Here is an 11,959-nt window from a genome sequence, read left to right as displayed (position 1 = left end):
CTCCCCCGCACGACAAACGTGGGATGCAACACGCAAATCTGCAACCACAAAGTAGACCACGTATGTCGTGGACACTATATCGAAGAAAACAAATCAGTAGATTCCTTCGGGAATGAACTTCAACTTAGACAAGGAGGATGAAAACTTCAGCTCTTTTTTTTTTTGGTCTTGACAATGGGAATACATCCCGTGGGCGCAACTGCAGCTCCAAAAAAACAATCGTCCTATCTCGGACAGTCCGTAACTTAGACTAAACAAATTGACCTAAAATCTTGAGCGTTTTACTAGAAGTCCCCCGTAATGGTTAAACTATAACCAATAAATCTCAAACTATGAGAAAACAACACTTTGGAATATTCTAAACTATAGAATAAATCTCATAAAACAACCCCATGAGAACCCTTCTTTTTGACCTAAAAGACTTTTTCAAATATCTCTCAAAACACCCATCGACCAAACCATGAGTAATATAAAACCCACAACCAGAAAATTAGTAAAAGTCAACCCAAATAACAAAATAGAAAATGAAAAGAAAAAAAAATAATGACAATCAATTGACTTCATGAAAACCAGTTGAGGTTGACAGCTTCACATCGTCGTCATCATCATCGGTATCTTCTTGATCGTCGTCAACACCACCGATGATCATAATCATCAAATCTTAAAACTTGCGGAAGCTTTAATTTTGATCCCTAAACGACTGCTCTGATACCATGTAAAGTAGATAGAATAAATATATTATTGTGTTGTGATCAATATGAGAATACAAGATCCATACATATAGTGCTAACATTAACATAATGTTGATATTAGATAATGTTAACTTTCCTAAACACGTAATGAAAATATGCTAAGAATATATTGAGGTTGACTTGCTCTTCAAGTCTTTCCTTTTAGTGTTCAGGGTCTTCATGGGTTTCACGGACTTCACAATCTTGGTCTATAAGATACACATCTTCCGGCCCAACATATCTCTAATAGAATGAATATTTTGTGTTGTTATATGGGAATACAAGACACATATATATAGTAGTAACATTAACATAATGTTAATACTAGATATTGATAACTTTCCTAAACGTTAATGTAAATATGCTAAGAATATCTTGAGATTAACTTGATCTTCAAGTTTTTCCTTTTAGTCTTGAGGGTCTTCATGGGTTTCACGGACTTCACAATCTTGGTCCATAAGATACACATCTTCCGGCCCAACATATCTCTAATAGCAGACGTGACTTGTGGGATGTTGAATAGTCCACGGTGTAACTGACACGTTGTCAGAGATGTAATATATAACGCGATAAAAAAGGGGTGATTAGGAGAAAAATGAAAAAGCCAAACAACAAGAGGTGAGAGAGCGACATCACAAGAGAGAGAGAGAAAGACGTGGGGACCACCAGAGTGGACGTGTGCACAGCATATTCACACTATTTGAATTTTGTTTTCGAATCCGCCACTTAATCTCCAATCCTCCTTATCACTCCATTAGGCGATACCTTACTGCACTTATATTATAAGCAAATCAGGATATCACCGAAGTCTACTCCGCTTATATCTGATAAGTCGGTAAGACCTGCTCTCTCGAAGAAGAACGCGTCCAAGAAAGCGAGGTCAAGTTTCTCTCTCTCTCTCTCTTCTATCTCCTTTATTTATTCTCTCCATTCTTCTCTACACGCAGCTCTTCAAAACCCTAGAAATTCTCGAAGCTCGCGTCGTGATTTCGTCTGGCTTGTATAAGAATCGTAAGAGCTCCTCTCACCGAGCTCGGATTCGTGCGTAATCGTGTGTATTTTTCATCGTTTAATTTTGTGATTTTGACGTTTAGATTTGAGATTCGAAGCTTCGGAGAGATGTCATCGTTGAGCCGAGAGCTGGTGTTTCTCATACTGCAGTTTCTCGAGGAAGAGAAATTCAAGGAGTCTGTGCACAGGTTCGAAGAGGAAGTTCAATTGAAAATTTCAAAAAAAAAAAAAGTTGTTTCGTCTCTGTTACTCTATTTTGAAATGATTGTTTACTGAGTATTGATTTTTATTAGCGTAATAAATTTATGTAGTTATTTAAATAAAATTGATGGTTCTGTAATTTGAATCAGAGTAGAGCGGAATTTAATTTAATTTAATTTTCTTAAGATTTTGTTGTTTAATTAGCCTAATTGTTTGAAATTGTTGCTTGATAGGCTAGAGAAAGAGTCAGGGTTCTTCTTCAACACAAAGTACTTCGACGAGAAAGTTCTTGCTGGAGAGTGGGATGAAGTGGAGAAGTACTTGTCTGGCTTTACCAAGGTTGATGATAACAGATACTCCATGAAGATTTTCTTCGAGATTAGGAAGCAGAAGTATCTCGAGGCTCTTGATCGGCAAGATAAGGCCAAAGCAGTTGAGATATTGGTGCAGGACTTGAGAGTCTTCTCCACTTTCAACGAGGATCTCTACAAAGAGATCACTCAGCTTTTAACTTTACAGAACTTCAGGTACGGTTTATGGATTCTACTTAATCTATACATTTCTCTTGTGATGGAAGAGGGAATTTGGAAACTATGAGAATGTGATTGATTAGTGTCAGTTCAAGATTTTTTTTATATTCTTTGATTATTTGCCTTTGTGGATTGAATTTGACATCAATGATATTGGACAATTTGATTCTCTATCAAATTCCAGGGAAAATGATCAGCTTTCCAAATACGGAGACACTAAAACAGCTCGGACCGTGATGCTAGCAGAAGTAAAGAAACTAATCGAAGCAAATCCTCTTTTTCGTGACAAATTGACGTTCCCTACATTACGATCTTCCAGACTGCGGACTCTCATTAATCAAAGGTGTGTTTCTATTTCTTTTTCTCATGATGACCATAGAATATGTTGCTGGATTCATTGTGAACATGTTCTCTTGCAGTCTTAATTGGCAGCACCAGCTGTGCAAAAATCCTAGGCCAAACCCAGATATTAAAACTCTATTCACAGACCACACGTGCGCAGTTCCCAATGGTCCTCTGGCACCTTCATCAGTCAATCAGCCTGTTACAACTTTGACGAAGCCAACAGCTTTTCCGTCACTTGGAGCTCATGGTGTAAGAAACCTCAACGTTTGACTGCTCTATTCATGTTTCTGAATCGTGCAAATATTTAATATTTTAGTAAATCTGTTATTTTGTATTAAATGTAGCCCTTTCCTCCTGGTTCTGCTGTTGCTGCTGCTGCTAATGCTGGCGCTTTAGCTAGTTGGATGGCTGCTGCCTCTGGTGCTTCTGCTGTCCAAGCTGCCGTTGTTACACCTGCGCCTATGCCTCTACATCAGAATCAAGGTTAGTTTGTGATACATTTTTTGGTTATGTACTTGTCAGTAAGCACTTGTTTATATCCTTCTAAGACTAATTACTTTTCTTACAAAAAGTGGCAATCTTGAAGCGACCAAGAACACCACCAGCAACTCCAGGTATAGTAGATTATCAGAATCCGGATCATGAACTAATGAAGCGTCTCCGCCCTGCCCCATCTGTGGAGGAGGTAATATAATTAATTTTCTTTCTAGAAGCTATTTGTACGATTCTTGCATTTTTTCTCAAAAACTCCATGCATTTTTCGCTTCCAGGTGACATATCCTGCTCCTAGGCAACAAGCTCCATGGTCGCCGGAAGACTTGCCATTAAAGGTGGCTCTAGCGTTGCATCAAGGGGCAACTGTGACAAGCATGGAGTTTCACCCTATGCAAAATACGTTACTTCTCGGTACGGTGGTTTGAAACTTAGAATACAAATTCTAAACTCAGTTTGAAGTTATATCTCTGTTATTTGTTCGTGTTCTGAATGACCGTTTGATTTCCATCAGTCGGATCTGCGACGGGAGAAATCACATTGTGGGAACTCGCTGTTCGAGAGAAGCTGGTTTCAAGGCCGTTCAAAGTATGGGATATGACTAAATTCACAAATCAGTTTCAGGTTTGTCTGACAGCTAATAATTTTATAGTTTATGTGTTTGATCTAAAGGTCTTGATTTTTAAAATGTATCTTTGAAATGAGAACTGATAGTTGTCCTAGAATCTTATACTTACCATTTTTTGTGTCTCGCTCAGGCTTTGATAGCTAAGGAAACACCAATTTCAGTCACCCGTGTTGCATGGAGTCCAGATGGAAATTTCATTGGTAAGCTTCTCTTCATGCATTCTTTGATTTTAGTTAGTCTCTGGTATCAAAATGAGTGAACAAAAAAGGCCAATGTAATCTCTTCTTATGCAGGGGTTGCCTATTCGAAACATCTTGTTCACTTGTATGCTTTCTCTGGACCTAACGATCTTCGCCAGCATGCTGAGGTGAGCATACGTTAGATCATATTCCGCATGATAAGGAATGCAATGTGATAATATCTCATGAAAGTATCTCTCTTTTTTTTCTCACAGATCGATGCCCATGTGGGTGCTGTGAACGACTTGGCTTTCGCTATTCCGAACAGACAGCTATGCGTAGTTACTTGCGGAGACGATAAGCTAATCAAGGTGAGTAAATAAATCGCAGGATTTCACTGATAGACATATCTACTGCAGCTATCTAACTTGATATATGTGGAACAGGTATGGGATGTTCAAGGTCGAAAGCATTTTACCTTTGAAGGTCATGAGACTCCTGTTTATTCCATTTGTCCTCATCACAAAGAGAACATTCAGGTGTGGCATTCTATCATCATATATTGTTTCTCCATCTGCTTAAAGAACACTAAAAGTAGATGACAATATTTCTTTTAGTAGATCCTGCCTACTGACTTCTGTTCTTATTTGGATTTCAGTTCATATTTTCAACGGCCATAGATGGGAAGATAAAGGCCTGGCTTTATGACAATATGGGTTCCAGAGTTGACTATGATGCTCCCGGTAAATGGTGTACTACGATGCTTTACAGCGCTGATGGGTCTAGGTACGATCTGAAATTCATAATAGTTTATTTCCAATCCTTTAAACTCGCTTATCAAATCGTTCTTTATTCTTCATACCTAGTACCTAAAATGTTAAAGGTTGTCATTAAGATTTATTTATTCCTAAAGGCACTGACTTGTCTCTTTGATTTTCTTTTCTGTTTTCTCCCAAAATACTCATTTCTCTCTCCCAAATGTTGAGCATCTTTTACTGATTTAGTAACAACTCAAATCCATATGTTTTCAAGATACATTTTTCATTGCTCTGCTTTAGTTCTTTATGATATCGTGTTTCTTCTTCAGATTGTTCTCTTGTGGAACGAGTAAAGATGGAGATTTTTTCCTAGTTGAGTGGAATGAAAGTGAAGGGTCGATTAAAAGGACCTATCTTGGGTTTCATAAAAAATTGGCTGGTGTGGTTCAGTTTGATACCTCAAAGAACCACTTTCTGGCTGTTGGTGAAGATGGGCAAGTCAAGTTCTGGGATATGGACAACATCAATGTTCTGACTAGCACTGATGCTGAGGGTGGACTTCCGGTTAGTCCCACAGATTCTTTTTTTTTCCTCCCATGGCTTGTTGCTTAGGTGTTCGATCTTTCCAGATTTGTATACTAACTTGTCTCAACGTCAGGCTCTTCCTCGTGTGAGATTTAACCGGGAAGGTAATCTTCTAGCCGTTTCTACGGCAGATAACGGATTTAAGATCCTAGCAAACACAGCTGGTTTCCGATCTCTGAGAGCCATGGAAGCTTCTGCTTTTGAAACGATGAGGAATCCAGTCGATTCTTCCTTAACCAAAGCTGTAATGTTTCTCAGTCTTGTAGTATATTTTTTCTTTATTAACATCCGCTGTTGTAGCAAGATGTCTCGGTTTACACATTTTGGTATTCTGTTAGGTTCCTGGTGCTCCTGTTGCGTCTGTCAGCTGTAAAATAGAACGAGGCTCTCCTGTTAGACCCTCACCTATCCTGGTAAATTTTTTCTAGCCGTTTTTATAAATCATTATTTCTGTTCTGGATTGTCGCTAGAAAATGAAATTAAATCTCATTTGTGAAAATCCTGGGTATAGCATTTTGGTGTCGGTTTTCTTATTATGTTTAGAAGAATTACCGATCTACTTCTGTTGTGGCAAATCCTCAAGAATGGAATTGATCCCCCGAAGCCAAGAATAGACGACTCGACGGACAAACCAAGACCTTGGCAATTAGCTGAAATATTGGACCATGCCCAGTGTCGCCAGGCTACTTTACCCGATACCGCTGGTTCTTCCGTAAAGGTGGTTTGCCTAATTAACTTTCCTAAAAAAATGTTTTATAATTTGAAACAAAAAAAAACTACTAAGGTTTATGTTTCTCCTGTTGCGTGGCAAAGCAGGTCGTCCGGCTTCTGTATACTAATTCCGGCGCTGGAATCTTGGCTCTGGGTTTGAACGGTATTCAGAGGCTCTGGAAGTGGGTTCGCAGTGAGCAGAACCCTAGTGGAAAGGTAAGCATATAAGAGAGTTAGAGAGAGCTTTGTACGGCTATATCTAAGTACCATTAACTATGCAGGCAACTACTGCTGTTGCTCCTCAGCAATGGCAACCAAACAGTGGTCTTCTCATGGCCAACGATGTCTCTGGTGTAAACCTTGAAGAGTCTAACCCATGCATCGCTCTCTCTAAGAACGACTCATACGTCATGTCTGCTGCTGGAGGAAAAGTCTCGTTGTTCAACATGATGACTTTTAAGGTATATCTGAACTTGTAAATAGACCACTAAAACCACAAGCTCTAGCTGAAAATGTTCTGACGTTCATACTATAAAACCCCTTTGGTGGTTGTTCTAATATTTCAAAAAAAAATATCTGTCGGCCTCATAGGTGATGACAACATTCATGCAACCTCCACCGGCTTCAACATTTTTGGCGTTCCATCCTCAGGACAACAACATCATTGCCATTGGAATGGAGGACTCCACTATTCACATCTACAATGTCCGAGTGGATGAGGTAAGTAGTCGATAATACCAACCATTGCCAATTAAAGTAGCTTTACAGTTGATAGATGTTACCCCAAAACTATATGAACGAACTCACTTCACTTGCATCTGTCTTTCACCAGGTCAAATCAAAGCTAAAGGGTCACCAGAAACGCATCACTGGCTTAGCATTTTCGACAACACTCAATATCTTGGTTTCGTCTGGTGCTGATGCTCAGGTGCGTTATGCTGCGTCTTGTTGTTGCAGAAAAAAAACCTTGCTCAATTTTCTACCAAGAGGATGCTAACTCTTGTTGTTGTCTTCTCTTAGATATGCTTTTGGAGCATTGACACATGGGAGAAGAGAAAATCCGTAGCAATACAAATGCCAGCAGGAAAAGCCGCCAGTGGAGACACGCGTGTACAGTTTCATGTGGATCAGATCCGTATCCTTGCAGTCCACGAGACACAACTAGCGATATTTGATGCTTCCAAGATGGAATGTATCCGACAGGTACGTATGAGTTCATCTCTCTATATGTCCGTAGATATATAAACACCAAAATTAGAAATGCAAGATCATACACAGACCTGAGTTCTTAACTATTTTCTGAATTTTGTAGTGACTTATGTTTTTCTTGTTTCCATGTATCAGTGGATTCCTCAAGACTCGTTGTCTGCTCCTATATCTTCAGCAGTGTATGCCTGCAACAGCCAGTTGATCTACGCCACTTTCCGTGATGGTAACATTGGAGTGTTTGACGGAGACAGTCTTAGGTTAAGATGTCGTATCTCTCCATCTGCCTACTTTCCTCAAGGGTACGTGCTTAAACCAACATTTCATTAGATTCTTCATTCTAATTCTATGTTAACTCTCTCTTCTTTCACAGGAACCAAGGCTTGTCTCCTCTAGTTGTGGCGGCTCACCCTCAAGAGCCAAACCAGTTTGCTGTTGGTCTGAATGATGGGTCTGTTAAGGTGATAGAACCGAGCGAGGCTGAAGGCAAATGGGGGATGGTTCCACCCTCTGAAGCCATCAACACGTCGCCATCCACCACAAACAACCAAACTCAAGAACAGTTACAAAGATGAACGAACTATAATGGCTTTACTCATAATTATCCATGTAATTAGTTTCAAATATTGACTCTTCAGGTTTGTTGATTAGTTAGTGTTTGTTACTGATTATTATTTAGGTTTCAGCAGTGGTATTAGGTCTTCGAATGTAGTCTTAGTTTGAAGATTGTTAAGACAATGACATTGGTAAGAAATAAAGTTTGTATAAGACCATATGACTATTTAGTGAAGGTCTCTGGGGGAGAAATTGATATAACACTCGTAGACAAGGTTATTTTTTCTCTCTTTATAAATCATCATCAAGAATCATGGAGCTGAAACAGCCAGTTGGTCTACACCACTTTCTGCGATGGTAACATTGGAGTGTTCGACGCATACACTCATAGATTAAGATGTCATATCTCTCCATCCGCCTACTTGCCTCAAGGGTAAGTAAGTGTTTATCCAACATTTCATTAGATTCTTAATTCTAAGTTAATCTAAGATTCCGATCAACGGACCCTATACATCTCAAGCGCCGTCTTCAATCTATGCACTGAGATGAGTATCTTGAGTCGAACTCCAGCGCTTTCCAGAAAAAAACTATCCTTTTTCTGAAGTGGGTTTAGCTTTACCAGCAGCTATGGTCTCATCAGTTTCAGTAGTATCTTCTGCAGAATCATCTCGCCTTCCTCTGTTTTCACCTGCAAGTGTTTTCTTGCGTCCCAAGACACTTGTATGTATTCGATGTTGTTGTTGAATAGCTTTCGAACCCAGTATAGAAAACCCACTTCCCATATATTTGATCTCCAGCCTCCAAATATACATTTGTTTGGACTTTCTAGTGAACTACTTCTTCCCATAGTGTGTTCAATCTCTATGCTCTTTCGGAATTTATCTTCTTTAAACACATTCCCTAACTATACAATCCATGTATGCTTTTAAGTTTTAACACGAGCGGTTACCACACACCTAATTGGGCCTGTAGTGTCCAGCCCGTATATATAACACCTAACAATTTTGCTGTTTAAAGCTTGTGATGATGTCCCACATCGCTTACGTTTGCAGGGAAGGACTCGCGAAGCATAGTATAAAAAGAGAAGGGGAGAGATCAAGCAAATCACTTACCTGGACGGGGTCAACTCATGATCAAAATTATGAGTGGCCTAGGCTAGTGATCTCTCTCCATTGCACAAAAGAGAGGATACAAAGGAGAGGGCGCTAGCCTAAGGTCTCCCCAAGTGGGAGAGCCTGCGTCATTATTTGTGGCAGAGGGAGCCTGCGTTCGCGCGGCTCCTACCATCCATTCTTAGTTTTAAAGTATGTTAGTTTTGCATTGCAATTCTCTACTTTCTTTCTTAACAAGTTATTCAAAGATTGTATGTTAAATTGTTTTCTTTTCGGAAAAAAGGTAGTTCGATAACAATTGTATACACACTCAGGATGAAAGTTTATAGTAATAGCTTTGGGGTAGGTCAAGCTACTTCTAATATCCCACATCGGAAAGATGTTCCAAGTAGGTTGGTTTTGTTTGACTATAAAACTAAGAGGCTTACGCAAGTTAAAAAGCATCTTTGCGCTTGGGGCAATGACGCAGCTAATGAGGTACTAGCCGAGGCGCGTCTATTGCTGGTTGAAAACTATTTCCAAACCCCCTCATTGATCTTGGGCTTTGACCTATGACTCTGAGAATTTTTGGAAGGGCTCCCTTCGTGGGTAAAGCCCTGCAATCTTTTAGTTCAAATTTTTTCATGTATTTTGGAAAGCCTTATTGCTTTCTCTGGTCTCTTCATTACGCATCTCTTTAACCACTCTGTTGCATGATAATCAATCGCTGAATGATCTAACAAATGTACCGAAATTACAAGAATATTCTTCTTTATAAATTATTGCCATCGAGAATGGTGGAACTGAAAGTCCATAAACTCGCTCTGTTTCAACTTTTCTCTGCTTTATACTCTGCTGAAAGACACTGCATAACAACATTCCTGTAAAATCATGTCAAGACAAGAATCATCAGAGCAAATCTGCAGTTTGTATTCTCTCTCACAAACAAATAAAGTTCAGACTTCAAGAACTTTGGGTAGTTTTGGTAACGTAGGGATCAGCAAAATTTCATTAAAGATCACAAAAACAAATTAATATGTGGCGTTTTGTTGATCGAATATAACATTTGATCCACTATACGAAACAAAATACTGTATGGGAGGGATAAGTCAGAGTGGTGCGTATCCAGAAATGTAAAAGAAAAGGGCTTCAAACACTTAAGTTAGAGGGGCCTTGCTCGTGTGTATAGCAGCCGCGTTCATACCATAGCCCTGCTGATCTTTGAAGTGTAAACATTATTGCAGGCATACCATAGCTAATCTAATTTCTTTTTTAGTGTTTCTTGAATCCTTCTCTTAGGTACATTTGGATTAATGTTGGGTTACTTATATAGTCCATGCAGATTGTTTGCATGCTAATCTTGTAATGCATACTTTCCGTTTATAGTTGAACCTAAATGTTCTTACGGCTTCATGACTATGTAAGTAAAAAATACAAATCAGATTCAATCGTTTCAATTTTGCAAGGAACGTTTGGATGGTTGATAGTTAAAAGCTAGCATTCTAGGTTCAATTTGGCATGTATGCTCTTAACCAAGAGTAGTTTACCAAATACTTAACTTGGGCCTTTAGCGTCCGGCCCATGTGTGTAAAACCCAACAATTTGCCGTCTCTAAAGCTCGTGAATAAGAGATGTGTGAAAGTCCCACATTGGTTTCACTTAAAGGGAAGGACTTGCTAAGAAGAGTATAAAAGGAGAAGGGGAGAGCACAAGCAAATCACTTACCTGGACGGGGTCAACTTGTAATCAAGAAGGCGAGTGGCCTAGGCTAGTGACCTCCATTGCACTAAGGAGGGGTGCTTAGCTTAAGGTCTCCCCAAGTGGGAGAGCCTGCGTCATTATTTGTGGCAGAGGGAGCCTGCGTCCGCGCGGCTCCTACCATCCTTATCGGTCTCTAAATATTTGCTTAACATAAGCTATGGATGTGCGCTATGAATTATAATATTAAGAGATTATATACAAACCCCATAGTAAGAATCAAGAACAGAACTCAGTGTAGATATAATGATCAAAATACCATACATTGCTGTTGTTGTTTTCTTACAGTCTGCAGACAAACCAAGAGTTCATCAAAGAAAAAATGTGTTCAATAAGATAAATAATACTCATTATTCATGTATCTCTTTTGACTCTTTCAATACAAAGCTTCTCTAACATTATTCTTGGTTATCCTTCCACCATATCACTTGTTGAAAATAAACAACAACTCCATTACATTTGTTCCAACAGATGAATGATCTAATACTCGTAGACAACGTTATTTATTTTATCTCTTCCTTTATAAATCATCATCAAGAATCATGGAGCAGAAAACTCCTTGGACGAACTCGCTCTGTTTCAACTTTTCTCTGTGATCCTCTGCAGAAAGCGACTTCTTCTCAACACTCCTGTAAATATCCAGTCAATACAAGAACAATCAGAGAGTGAATGTAGGAAAAAGCCAATCTGAGGATGATGAAAACCAATACCATACCGTTCAGGCAAACTCTGGTTTGATGTCTTTTTGGCAGAACTCGTCTCTGAAATGAAAAGTCCATCCGCCATTGGAGAAATAAAGGAAGACAACAAAGGGTCAGCAGCTATACTGGAGGAATTTTTTGGACTCTCTTCCTCCGAAGCTAATAAGCAACAAGACTCGATCATATACAGTAAGATTCTCCAACTGTGGGATTTTTTTTTACTGAGAGATGAAGATAGTTTTATACATACTACACCCATTGGCAAGAAGGTCACGTAGTTTCTCGGCTACAGACAAAACAGTGTCTCAGCCATATATCTGTTGCTCAAACACCAGAGGAGAGGAGGATTCATGAGTTCATAATCCAAATAATATTTACTGAAAAAAAACAACTATTCTGTGGAAATCAATCCATAAATCTAAGTAAGTTATATAGAATAAATATATTATTTTACTAATATGCAGATACAATAAATAG

The 11,959-nt window shown here is 39.1% G+C and overlaps 1 protein-coding gene, 1 long non-coding RNA gene, 2 other non-coding genes and 2 pseudogenes across 4 annotated transcripts; 4 read left to right on the top strand and 2 right to left on the bottom strand.

The window, feature by feature from the left end:
* The window catches only part of LOC130495584 (lon protease homolog 1, mitochondrial-like), a 2,378-nt pseudogene extending 1,723 nt beyond the window's left edge, over positions 1-655 (bottom strand).
* A 929-nt stretch (positions 656-1,584) lies between these two features.
* On the top strand, positions 1,585-8,150 carry LOC108812793 (topless-related protein 3). The gene is made up of 25 exons (XM_018585157.2): positions 1,585-1,742; positions 1,826-1,930; positions 2,177-2,470; positions 2,658-2,816; positions 2,893-3,067; positions 3,163-3,301; positions 3,391-3,503; positions 3,589-3,724; positions 3,825-3,934; positions 4,069-4,138; positions 4,232-4,305; positions 4,393-4,488; positions 4,564-4,656; positions 4,776-4,903; positions 5,205-5,439; positions 5,534-5,704; positions 5,799-5,873; positions 6,044-6,178; positions 6,277-6,387; positions 6,453-6,632; positions 6,763-6,891; positions 7,004-7,099; positions 7,192-7,374; positions 7,516-7,679; positions 7,751-8,150. The coding sequence occupies exons 2-25, from the start codon at positions 1,851-1,853 to the stop codon at positions 7,950-7,952; spliced, it is 3,348 nt and encodes a 1,115-aa protein (XP_018440659.2). The 5' UTR covers positions 1,585-1,742; positions 1,826-1,850; the 3' UTR covers positions 7,953-8,150.
* An 886-nt stretch (positions 8,151-9,036) lies between these two features.
* LOC130497260 (U1 spliceosomal RNA) lies at positions 9,037-9,215 on the top strand (annotated as a pseudogene).
* Positions 9,216-9,486: 271 nt separating this feature from the next.
* LOC130497373 (U4 spliceosomal RNA) lies at positions 9,487-9,640 on the top strand. The gene has a single exon (XR_008936364.1). It is a non-coding gene; the product is annotated as a U4 spliceosomal RNA (small nuclear RNA).
* Positions 9,641-10,740: 1,100 nt separating this feature from the next.
* On the top strand, positions 10,741-10,901 carry LOC130497191 (U1 spliceosomal RNA). The gene has a single exon (XR_008936202.1). It is a non-coding gene; the product is annotated as a U1 spliceosomal RNA (small nuclear RNA).
* A 304-nt stretch (positions 10,902-11,205) lies between these two features.
* Positions 11,206-11,894, bottom strand: LOC130496775 (uncharacterized). Its single transcript, XR_008935939.1, has 2 exons — positions 11,497-11,894; positions 11,206-11,410 (listed from the first exon to the last, which is right to left on the bottom strand). It is a non-coding gene; the product is annotated as an uncharacterized LOC130496775 (long non-coding RNA).
* Between the last annotated feature and the right edge of the window lie 65 nt (positions 11,895-11,959).

This window comes from Raphanus sativus, chromosome 6 (assembly GCF_000801105.2).
Source record: "Raphanus sativus cultivar WK10039 chromosome 6, ASM80110v3, whole genome shotgun sequence".
Taxonomy (NCBI): Eukaryota; Viridiplantae; Streptophyta; class Magnoliopsida; order Brassicales; family Brassicaceae; genus Raphanus; species Raphanus sativus.
The sequence above is the reverse complement of the archived record's forward strand: the minus strand, read 5'-3'. Positions and strand labels throughout refer to the sequence as shown.